Raw genomic sequence first — 12,547 nt, 5'->3', positions numbered from 1 at the left:
GAGGAAAGGATGCCCCATCTGTCCTCGCTGTTCAGAGACCCCAGCCGTGGGAGGCCACGGGCAGGAGAGAGAGGGTCCATTCCTTGGACTCGGAACATCCCAGCGGCCCCGGGAGAGGGGCACAGGGACTCCAGGGCAATGCGCTCCGCCTTCTCGCTTTCCACGTCCAAGCGGCGCGGATGTGGACGAGGGCAGTGGCGCCTGGCACACCCACCGCTGGCTCCCCGGGGACAGCTCATTCCATTCCAGATGTGGGGGCCAAGCTGCATAGCTGAGGGCACTCCTACTCGTTTCTTGAAACCTCAGCACAAAGCACAGTGTCTGGCACATCTTCGGAATTCAAAAAATTACTTGTTCGGCGCATAAATGAGGGTTATGGTCCTGAACCCAGCTTGGGTTCCAGGGAGAGCTCGGTGGCTCCTCAGCAGCAAGCGCTACAACAACAGCAAATTATGCACAAGTAAAGTCTGCTAATGTCTCTGCCGCCCACGCTTCCTCACCCCCACGCACCCCCCACCCGCCCGCAGAGCCCTTCCTGTCGCCCGCGCCAACCACTTTTGGATCGTCACTGTCACCACCATCGAGGCATAAGGTGTTTGACCACAAAAAAAAAAGGCATAAGGTGTTTGACCACAAAAAAAAAAAGTCTAACAACGAGGCCCCCCGGAGGGGCAACTAGCCACTCAGGTGGAAGGCCAGCAGCGCCACACCAGGCTGTCAAGAGTGGGCCCACATCCCCCGTTTTGATGGGGCAGATAGTAACCCCCTCTGGAGGATGACAGGCTCTGGGATCCTAGAGCAGCAGTTCTCGAAGGACAAAATAATTCTAAAAGTTTAAATAAATGAAAACACTGGCAGGAAACCTCTGGAGGTGATGGGTCTGTTTGAGGCATACATGAGTTTCGCAAGAGGACAGACTTTTCTCCAAACTCATCAAGTTGTACACATCAAATATGTCCAGTTTTTCTAAGTCAATCATACCTCAATAAAGTGGCTTTAAAAAAAGAATGAGGGAGTCCCGTAGTGGCTTGCCAGTAATGAACTCGACTAGTATCCATGAGGTTTTGGGCCTCGATCCCTGGCCTTGCTCAGCGGGTTAAGGATCTGGCATTACTCTGAGCTGTGGGGTAGGTCGCAGACTCGGCTCAGATCCCTTGTTGCTGTGGCTGTGGTGTAGGCTGGGCTACAGCTCCAATTTGACCCCTAGCCTGGAAACTTCCATATACTGAGGGTGTGGCCCTAAAAAGACAAAAAAAAAAAAAAAAGCTGCAGAGCTGGTATTAAATCTGTGTCACCTGGCCCCACCCCCAGAGAGCCTGCTGGTTAGATTCATTTTGCAACCCAGGAATCTCCATTTTGAACAAGCACGTGGGTGACACTGCGGCAGGAAGGGCTTTGGATCACACTTGGAACGGGTTTATACGCTGAGCCCAAGAGTGGTTCCAGCCCTACTGTCCTCAGGCTTGGGGACATGCAGCAGGGCTGAAAACTGGGCTACTTTCCCAGGGAGTCGACACGGCTTCTGCACCTGGGCTCTTGACCTCTGGCTCATGCGATCTGTGAAGGCATACAGTTTTTCAATGTCTTTGAAGTTGTGCGTGTTTGGTGCATGTGTCCGTGCGTCTCCCTCCCCGTGGCAGGCACCTATGGATGTCAGCATCTTTGCTGTCACCGAGGTGTTTGCAGACACACCTAGGTCTGCATGTGTCACGATGGGCTTACACGGTGTTAACTGAATTTATTCATGTGACTGTGTGTGCATGCATGTGTGTTTCACCTGGGCAGAGAAACACTCACACACACAGAGATGCAGAGAGGCTCTCGCTTTAATTATTTCACACCACAGAAGACCTTAATTTCAAGGTATTTCACCACATGACTCAAGGCCCGAGAGACAAGCAAGGGAAAAGTGATGATCACGTAACAGCCCAGGTAACTGCTTGCTTCTCCTCAGAGAAGAAACTGCAACTAAAAGCCTTCATATATTTCTTGGTTTTTGGTTTTGTTTTTTATTTTGTCTTTTTAGGGCTGCGCCTGCAGCACATGGAGGTTCCCAGGCTAGGGATCGAATCGGAGCGGTAGCCACCTGCCTACACCACAGCCACAGCCACGCCAGATCCGAGCCACACCTGTGACCTACACCACAGCTCACGGCAATGCCAGGTCCTTAACCCACTGAGCGAGGCCAGGGATCGAACCCGCAACCTCATGGTTCCCAGTCAGATTCGTTTCCACTGCACCAGGACGGGAACTCCAGTCTTCACATATTTCTACCCACCTCCCCCACGCGGGTGAATGAGACTGTGAGGGAGTTGAATATTTCACCCGATATTCTCAAGTGTAAACTAGCACCTTTTTCCAATGTATCTGCTAGTAACAAATGGTAAATTAATTGAAAAGGCTAATGCCTTAATGCAGTTGCTTTCAGAACTTGTCTTGTCAATCCAACTCAACTTCCAGTCAGAAATCTTTTCCACCTTGTAATGTGCACACACGACACTTTTTCTGAAACTGTTTTTAAGGTTTCATTAAGCGATGCCCCCTTTCTAAAAAACATTGCTATCGTTGGTGTACAACGCTCTGTCAATTTGTGCTGCACAGCAATGTGACCCAGTTATACAGGTACAGACGTTCTTTTTCCACGTTATCCTCCACACGTTCCATGCTCCATCACAAGTGATGAGACACGGTGCCTCAGAGTACGGGGTCATCTTTCCCGTTGATGGGGAGGGGATGACGGAGGGTTCCCACTGTGGGCTGAGGCCACGGCCAGTCCACGGGGGCTGAACCATAGACCGAACCCCCAACTCCGGCCAACTGTCCTAAGTGGATTCCCCCCAGGAGTGTGAGTGGCTCACAGCTGAGACTGTACCCATCTAATGACTCAGGGGGACACAGTCAGCTGGGGACGGACGGGGCTGGGGCTGGAGCTAAAGTCTCTCGGGTCTCCTTCCAGAGCCTATTGCGTGACAGCAGGGGAGGGACTTGAGACCAGGTCCTGGAGACCCGAGATGCACCGTTGTGCCTTAGGGAAAGCCGGGCCTGTCAACAAAAGACAGCGGAGCAAACACACAACTCTTCCCTCTAAGGCAGCTCTGCAATCTCACTACCAGAGTTTCAAAGCACTGAACGTGTCCACATTTATACTGCGGGTGGGGGTAGGGGGATTAGAACCCAGAGCCCCTTCTTTTTATTCAGGAATAACTGCTCTTGTCTCCTAGCCTCTGGGTCGCCCCCACCCGCCCAGCTTCTCATGCTGCATCCAACTGATTAACCTCACCGACATCCTTAGCTTCACCAACTCACTCCTTTATTAAATCCAAGCCCTCTCGCCTCCATCCAAACGCTCCCTTGTCGGACCTCCCTCACCCAACCCTTACAGGTGTCACTGTAGTGCCCCTGGGAACTTTCACATGCTGAAGGTGTAGCCCTAAAAAACAAACAAACAAACAAACAAAACAAACAACAAAAAAGATGGACCTCAAGAGTCCTTCAATATGGCTCTTGTTCTATAAACTTTTCCTATTAAACGATCTTGCAAAAGCTTTCATTGACTGAGTTTTTTTACCCGTTTTTTCCTCATCACTGGTTCCCTAGAGTCTCAATGAATATCTGCCAAGTGATCAAACAACTGCAATCTCAAAGTACTGGAATTACACTCTAGCAGATTTGTTTGCGTCTTTTCATCTCCTCAGACCAACCGTGGACTCCTCCAGGTGAGAGGTCATGCCTTATGTCCTACCTTTCAGCGCACCTACCACAGGACACACAGCAGGTACCCAAGGAATGTTGGATGAATTGAACTGAATTAACACAGCTCTCCACCCCTACCTGGAACCACTATGGAATCGACTTGAACACGGTCTCTGCGACCAAAAAACCCGAACCAAAAGGTTAGATTATTTTGAAAAAGCAAATTACTGGCCATGTTTTATGTCCGAAATTTTTATGCTCCTCCTTTTTTTCGATCCTAGTAATCGTCTGAAGTGGGTCCAACCAAATTGAGACACAGTATTTCTCTCTCTCTCTTTTTTTTAATGGCCGTACCTGCGGCATATGGAAGTTTCCAGGCCAGGGGTCAAATCAGAGCGGCAGCTTCTGTCTACCCCACACCCACAGCGACCCCAGATCTGGCCCACGTCTGTGACCTAGACGGCAGCTTGTGGTAACACCGGATCCTTAACCCTGAAACACAGTATTTTGAAGAGGCTGGAGCAGAAACAAAAAATCCACACATGTGAACTGCTGACTATCTCCTGCCTGAGTGCTGTGTCTTTTTGTTTGTTTTTTCCTAAGTGGAGCTTAATATTGGCTCTTGTTTTTAGTTCGCTGGTCTCGCTAACAGTGGAAACACCCCAACATCAATTTACTGCTGCTTGCTCTAAAAAATAAGTGGCATCACTGTAGAATCAAATGCAATAGTCCCCCTTTATCCACAGTCAACCACAATCCAGAAACATTAAGAGAAAGATTCCAGAAATAAACAATGCCTAAGTGTTAAACTGCCTACTGTTCTGAGCAGTGTGATAAAAATCTCAAGTCCGATCTCTCCTGCCCAGGACGTGTATCATCCCTTTGTCCAGCGTGTGCCACCCCCCTATTGGTCCCTCAGTAGCCAAGTCAGTTTTCAGATGGGCTCTTGAGGTGTCTTGGCGCTGGGGTCCCGTAGCCCTTATTGTACTTAACACTGGCCCTGGAGTGATGCCGGCAACTCAGATACGCCAAAGAGAGCTGGAAAGTGCTTCCTTTACGTGAAAAGGTGAAGGTGGTCTACTTAGCAAGGAAAGAAAAAGCCAGTCGGCTGAGGTTGCTGAGATCTACAGTAAGAATGAACCCTCTCCCCGTTACATGAAGAAGGAGAAAAGAAATCTGTGCTAGTGTTGCTGTCGCACCTCAAAGTGTGAGTTCCAGCCACAGTGCATGATAAGCGCTTGGTTATGATGGAAAAGACACTGAATTTGCACAAACAGATATTGTGAGAGAGAGCGCGCGCATGTATATAACTTTTATTACAGTCTCCTGGTATACCTGTTCTATTTTATCATTAGTTATTGTCGTTAATCTCTTAACGGTGCCTAATTTATTTTTTTTTATTAATTCTTTAGTTTTTTTTTTTTGTCTTTTTGTCTTTTTTGTTGTTGTTGTTGTTGTTGTTGTTGCTATTTCTTGGGCCGCTTCCGCGGCATATGGAGGTTCCCAGGTTAGGGGTTGAATCGGAGCTGTAGCCACCGGCCTACACCAGAGCCACAGCAACGCGGGATCCGAGCCGCGTCTGCGACCTTCACCACAGCTCACGGCAACGCCGGATCGTTAACCCACTGAGCAAGGGCAGGGACCGAACCCGAAACCTCATGGTTCCTAGTCGGATTCGTTAACCACTGCGCCACGACGGGAACTCCAACTGTGCCTAATTTATAACCTACACTTTTATCACAGGTACGTATGCATAGAAAACCAACGAGTACATACAGGGTTCGGTACGAGCCTCAGATTCGGGCATCCGCTGGTGATCCTGAACGTAACCCTGAGGATAAGGCAGGCACTTCCAAGGCACGGGAGCAGAGGCACACAGAACTACCTCCAACTCCATTCCTCAGGCTGTGAACCCCTGAGAGGTGACACCATTAAGGAAATTCCTTTCTCCCAGCGCGGGCCTCAGACACGGGCCCAAGCTCACCTCCAATTCCCCCGTGGTGCATCCCAGCACACGTGTACATGTGTGTGCGTGTGTACGTGTGTGCGCGTGTGCAGGAGGACTTTCTCCAGGGACGCCCCTCTGGAGACTGTGGGGTGGTGGGTGGCACCCTGGTGGAGGTGTGCGCTTAACAAGCTCTCCGGGTGATTCTTAGGCACCATCCAGCCAAAGAACCAGTGTGGTTTGACAATTAACGAGGTAACGGACCCTCAGGTTGGAAGGTCACCTTGGAAGGGGCTCTCCACACATCAGACTTTAATAATGGAAAGAGCAGCCTCTGCTTCCTGCAGAACACACGGTCGGCCTGCCCCTGAGAACACCTGAGGAGGTACGCCTGACCTCCACAAACACGTGCCTACAGCCGGGAAACCGCTCCCCACGGCACAGCTGCTCCTCCAGGTCCCCCCCACCCCGGACCCCTACGGGGACAGGAACAGCTCTTTACAGCACAGCATCGCCACGTCACTAGGTAGAGACAAGGGGGCGCTGAGACAGTGAACACTGTCATTTACAAACGAGACGGCCCAGGTATGCATTCTCCCCTCTCGAAGTGAGAGGGCATCCAGCTCAGACGCGGGGGTCCCCGGAGGACCCAGGTCCTGGACCCATGGGGTAAGGACTCCTTTGCTCCAGGCAGCTCCAAGAGACAGGACCTCAGGATGGAGCTGAGGACGTCTTGCTCAGGTTCACAAAGGGGAGCTGGAGAGCCTTCCCCACCCGGCTCCCCTCCCTTGTAAGGGGCAAAGCGAGCGGGAAAATCAGCTGGGTGATGGTGGCCGGGGGCTGGCTGTCCCACACAGCTAGGGTTAGCACCGACGGCTGGGGACTGTCCTTGCACCCTCAGGCTGCTGTGTGGTGGGACACCACTCCGGGGCTCCTGGGGGACAGATGGGACACTGTGACTAATTCAGAGATAAAGCATCACTTCGGGCAGAAAAGCTGGGCTGGCTTTGATGTTGACTGTGCCCTTGAAGGCAGGGCGGGGCACGGGGGCCACGGTGAGGACACTTGTCTTTTTGGCCAAAGTGACCCCAAAGGAAAAGGTTACCGTGCTCAGAAGTTCAGTCACGTAAGTGCGAATGACGGGGGTCACATGACACCCACTTCCCAGGGAAATGGGGGTGGAGGGGCCATAAGTGGAAGGCGTAGAGGGGAGTCAACGAAAGCCCTGGACCCTCGGCAAACACGCCTCCACACCTGATGACAGGGCGGTTTCTCTCGTTGCCAGACCTCCTGGGCCCCCAGTGCCCGGGCACCGGGGCAGACGGGAGAGCACAGTAGGTCTGGGAGTGGGTCTGCGGAGAGAGGGGTGCCCAGTGTCTCGTGCAAACACGAGAGTGCCTAAGAGTCCTGAAGTCACTTCAATTCATCAAGTTTTGTTCTCACTCTCTTGCCTTTTAAACAGTTTTAAAAAGCCCTTTTACAAGTTGCTATGCTCAGTTTTTAATAAACTCAAATAAAGCCAGTATTGTTCACGAAACAGCATCAAGACAACTAGTAAAAGCCTGAGCAGCCCACCTTGGCTGCAGTTCGCCCTCAGTGCAGGCCAAGACCTAGGAAGAAGCGGCCTCTGGCGTGTTGCAGGGCACCCCTTGGCCAGGGCACTGGATGGGCTGAGGACCTGCAGTGACGGTGACCTGAGGTGATGCCACCCCGAGCTCAGAGAAGGACACTTTCTAAAGAGAGGGCCTGCAGTTCCCACCCAGCCGCCTCCTCCACCCACTCCCCGGGGCCCTCCGCCTTCTAGCGCAGCTCCCCTTCCTGGGCAGCCACAGCGCTGGGGTCCGCCTCCCTCTCCACACAGCTCTGATGGGAAATGCCTGGCTCTGGGGCCCTCAGCCGACCCCCGAGTGTAAGAAGAGTGAGTGGGAGGACCCAGGTGAGCCGGAGCGGGTCCACCCCTCCTGAGCCCAGCAGGTGGAGCAGGAGCCAGGCTCCTCCTCAGAGGCTGGGAAGTGCCTCCTACAGGGGGGGCGGGGCTTGGGGAGGGAGGGGCAGCACCAGAGGAGGGGCCTGGAAACCTGAGCCAGGATGAAGATAATTCAGGCGAGGAGGGGGCGCGTGTCGGGAGGAGGGGAGGGGACATGAGGTCATGTAGGAGGTCACGCAGGGAGACCTGCTGGTCCGCCTCAGAGCAGGTGACAGGCCAGCTGTGCCCACACACAGAAGCCAGGCCGACCTCATAATGCAACAAGCCCCTCCCTCCTCACCCCTGTCTGGATTCTACTCATCCCTGCGGACCTGGCTCCCCTGCCACACCTCCAGTCTTTGCTCCCAGCCCCCGGGAATCCCTCCCAAGGCCAGAACGTCTGTGCCAGGAATCTGACCTGGCTCCATTCTTACACGGCTGCTCAGCCTCGGCTGCTCAGCCTCATCTCGATGTGCACGTGGCCCGATTTCCCGACTAAATGATGATCGCTTGAGGGCAGCGACGTTCTCTCCCCCGCAGGGACCAACCAACGCTGCGCCTCCTCTGTGAACACCGCCGGGGCGGGGCAAAGGGCCTTACCTGTAATACCTGGACTGCAAGTAGGTGGAGCACACAGCCTTGGACACGTGACTGGCTGACCCAAAGTCGATGACCTTGACTCGGTACGGCTGTCTAGAGGGATCGACCAGCATGATGTTCTCCGGTTTGAGGTCGGCGTGGATAAGACCGAGGCTTTTTAGTTTCATCAGGGCCGTGGCCACCTGCTGGAGGACTGGGCGAATGTATTTGAGGGGCAAGGGGCTGAACTTGTTCTGCTTCAGAAAGTCATAGAGGTTCTGCTCCAGCATCTCGAAGACCAAGCACGTGTGGTTCTTGTGCTGGAAGCACTCGTAGGCGCGGACGAAGTTGTAGTCGTCGGCGCTCTCCGTGCTCAGGCGCGCCAGGATGCTCACCTCGATCTGACCTTGGCGGGCGTAGGACGGGTGGTTCTTCAGGATCTTGATGGCCACGATCTCATTGGTGCCCCGCTTCCAGCACTTGACCACTTGCCCAAACGTCCCCCGGCCCAGGAACTCCAGAACTTCGTACGTGTTGGTCATGGAGCACAGCACCTCATGCTGGACCAGCTGGTAGTCCCCCTCGCTGTTGGAGCCACTGTTTTTGGAGGTGGCAGTCGAGGTGGTGGCAGTGGCGACAGTGGCCCCACTCGCGGTGTTCTGAATCATGGGTGGGTGCTCTTCGATGATCTGCACGCTGCTCGTGTTCTCAATCTCCTCACTCTTCCGCTTGAGTCCGCATTTTTGGTAGGTGTCGAGAAGGCTCACAGTGCTGCGACGCATGAGGTTGTGCGGGCCACCGAGGACTTGCCCAGTGACAGACGTGCTGCTGGCGGACGTGACGACGATGTGCCCGGCGCTCCCTGGGAAGATGATGGTCTGCTCGTAAGGTAGGCCTGGGTTCGGGATGGGCAGGGAGGCGCTGACGGTGGCGGCGGCGGCTGGCTGCGAAGGCGGCGCGTTCTTGCTCTGGCCATACACCTTGCTGTGCGAGCCGTACCCGGTCATGTCCCAGGTGGAACTCGGCTCTACTTTCAGCTTCTTCACGCTACAGAAGGCACTTGATTGGAGGGTGTGAGGGGAGAAAACTTGCACATGTGAGGCCATACCTGCGGGAAAAAAAGAGACGGGGAAACAGAGAGCTCAGTCACCGAGGCGTGAACCAAGCCACGCAGCCGCTTCGGGGTGGCGCCGCGGCCCCAGGCCCTGCAGTCTTCTTCCCATCTCGAAAGAAGGTCCGCGAAGCGAGTCGGCCCCACCCCGAGGTACAGGCTGGGCACTTGGTCTGTGGGCCCCGCAAGTTCCCGTGTTTCACGTGCCACCAGCGGGAGGGTTGGGGGGCTGGGAGAGCCAAGACTCAGGGACACTGGGACTCCCCCCAGTGGTCTAACGGTTGGACTTGGCGCTGTCACCTGCTGGGGCCCGGGTTCACTCCCTGGTCTGGGAACCGAGATCCCACATGGAGCTGCTGCACGTCGAGGCCAAAAACCAAATAAATACTCAGAGACAGAATACCAGGACTTGGGTGGGTTTTTTTTTGTTTGTTTTTCTTTAAATAAACACTGTTTGTGATAGAAACAAATCCCTCCTCATGGGGTTGCAATCCTATTAAAACTGAGGACTGGGGAGGTCCCCTTGTGGCACAGTGGAAACGAATCCGACTAGGAACCATGAGGTTGCGGGTTCGATCCCTGGCCTCGCTCAGTGGGTTAAGGATCCCATGTTGCCGTGAGCTGTGGTGTAGGTCGCAGACATGGCTTGGATCTGGTGTTGCTGTGGCTGTGGCATCATCTGGTGGCAACAGCTCTGATTAGGCCCCTAGCCTGGGAACCTCCATATGCTGTGGGTGCAGCCCTAAAAAGACAAAAGACAAACAACAACAACAAAACCCCCCAAAACTGAAGACTGTATGAGATGGCCCGGGGAATGGTCATATACTTAGTTGTCCCACGTGCTCAGCTACTCCTGGCCGCTAACCCTAAAACTGTCAGGTTAACTCACTGGAGGAAACATCTTCCCACAGAGGTCCGATCGTGGAGCCCCTTGTGATCTGCTAGCTTCTGGATGAACTGTAATTACCCCCTGGCATCTTAGTCACTTCAATTCTGCAGGGTGGAGTCAATCAGCAGTTGGTCTGGTGTTTTCACGCAGATAGTCTAAAACATTTTATCAACGTTTTTTGGAGGGGAGCGGGCAGCACAATTCATGGGCTCTACGCACTCGCTTTTCCTGTGAATTTCATACAGCAATACATTTATCTAGAAAGTACTATTATTTTATATCAAAATCTCACCTACGATTGAGACAACCTCAGAAATCGAATGACAGAACACTGTATGACTTATAACTATGGTGATATCAGACACAAACAAACATTTAAAGAAAATGTACTCAGGCTAAAAGATAAGGCCGTCAGGAAGGGTAAGTCCTCGCAGGTCAAGGCTGAAGCAAACACCGCCCACCTTCTCGGCTGCAGGTGAGAAACATCTCCCACAAAAGCACAAAGATGGCATTTCCATCAGGCACCGTTGATGGTTAGCCACCCTGTGTTTGTGTCTGCGCCCCTGGACGCAGACCTGGGGTGCTCATTTAATGTTTTCCTTTTCACCTCGTTGGTCGTCACACGAGGCCACCCTCTCAGCCAGGACCCACCTTGCACCTTGTCCAGAAGCCCGAGACCAGCAGCCTGGCTTTCCGCCTTCACCCTCTTCATGTCAAAACATCCCTGAATTTACCTCCCTTCTCCACTGTCTCCTCCATCCTTCGGGGCTCAGAGGAAGAGGTGTCTCCCTGCCAACACTAAGAAGCTCCCCCTCTTCTCACGATTCAAGCTCTCCCACTGTCTCTTGAACTCCATGCCCCCTCTCGTTCACTCCCTTTTGGCTTTCCATTTCTCCCCGTTAACTGGATCCAAATCCTTCGGAGGCGCTTAATAATTAAGTTTTGCCAAAAGAATCCAAGGACAGTCTTTTTGTTCTGCCTTCGGAGGTGCACAAGGAAACTCCAACCTGGAAGGCAGGAGAAGTAATCCTTTCCCTCTTCCCTATACTCAGCGGTCTACATGCCTCTGCTTCAAGGCTCACTCCTTAATCCACCGCCCGCACACGTCCACGCACTGCAGGACTGCATCTTAAAGGCAAATGACTTCATAAGTGCCTCGTTCCACGGCCTTTCTTTCAGCCCCTATTCTCCTTGACCTCCGAGGAGCATCTGATACTGCTGACCACGACTTCCTCCTTGATGCTCTTATCTGCGCTCTGTGAATCTGTAACCTCCCCATCCTGTATCTGATTGCACACTACGGGCTGGCTGGTTCCTCTTCCTCCTTTGGTATGTGGGCATTTCCAGTATTGGGACTCTGGTCTCTTGGGATTTAAACCGTCATATCTACACAGGCAACCCTTTCGTGTTCATCACAGGCCAAGCACGCCCTCGTGACTCCTGCTACAACATCCAAGAGGATCGTCCAGAGATGAAGCCCTTATGTCCCCCGAACACCCTGGCCTTTTCACCCTCCGTGGTAATGTCCTCACGACCATTCATAACAGAGTCGTCTCGTTACTTGGTTTCAAATCCAGGTGTGGATTTACCTTTGATGACTCTTCTCTGCCTCTGTGGACAAGAAGGTGCGGGGTCTCATTTCTCCTTCCTTCAAAATGTCTTTGGCATCGGTCTGTTTCTGTTCTAGCTGCCCCTTCTGTAGTTAAAGCACTTACCACTCTCTGGCAGAGGAAGGCAAGTGCAGGCATCTGGGTGACCTGAGCCCTCTCTGTTCCTCTAATTTGCCCCTATTCAGCCACCAGATGATCTTCCTAGAACATTCCTAAGCATGACACTCCTCTGTCCAAAAACTTTCCATGATTCCTCAGTGTCTAGAAGATAAATCTGAGGACGCTTAACACCTTCATATTTTGATTTCGACGGCTTTGTTGGCTTCGCCTGCAAGGATTAACCTTTCCGACCCCTCCATTGGAATTGAGCTGTTCTAGTCACTGTTCGTTGAATGTCTCTCGTATGTCTGACCTGCAGGCTCTTACACCATGGCCCTGCACGCCTTCTCGGCTTTTCTCAACTTACCCAAACAAGAGCCAATTCAGATGCCTCCTCTTCCCAGAACTCCAACCCACAGTGACATTCCCGACCTTTTTCTCCCAAGGCGCTTATCACACATGCTGCCCATGTGGCCACAAGCTGCACTTCCATCTTGCAAAAATCTCTTACCTTGAATTACCTTTTGTGCTATGTAACTTTTTACAGGATTAAGTCACGTTTCTATAACCAGGCTATATTCTGAGGGTGCAAGCTACAGTTCCTTCCTCTGTCTTCTCCCCGCCCCGCCCCTGCCCCCAGCAATGAGCCAGGCTC

General features: G+C 52.9%; 1 protein-coding gene across 5 annotated transcripts in view; it reads right to left on the bottom strand.

The window, feature by feature from the left end:
- Positions 1-12,547, bottom strand: part of HIPK2 (homeodomain interacting protein kinase 2) — a 201,281-nt gene that overhangs the window by 128,340 nt on the left and 60,394 nt on the right. For 3 of the 5 annotated variants that reach the window (XM_021078551.1, XM_021078552.1, XM_021078554.1), the window contains one exon: positions 8,205-9,291. In XM_021078551.1, the coding sequence (XP_020934210.1) occupies positions 8,205-9,291 (1,087 nt within the window). Of the gene's footprint in view, positions 1-8,204; positions 9,292-10,834; positions 12,509-12,547 lie in introns of those variants that run through there. The other 2 variants (XM_021078550.1, XM_021078553.1) reach the window with 2 other exon arrangements.

Source organism: Sus scrofa, chromosome 18 (genome assembly GCF_000003025.6).
Source record: "Sus scrofa isolate TJ Tabasco breed Duroc chromosome 18, Sscrofa11.1, whole genome shotgun sequence".
NCBI classification, from domain to species: domain Eukaryota; kingdom Metazoa; phylum Chordata; class Mammalia; order Artiodactyla; family Suidae; genus Sus; species Sus scrofa.
This window is presented reverse-complemented; position numbering and strand designations above follow the sequence as displayed.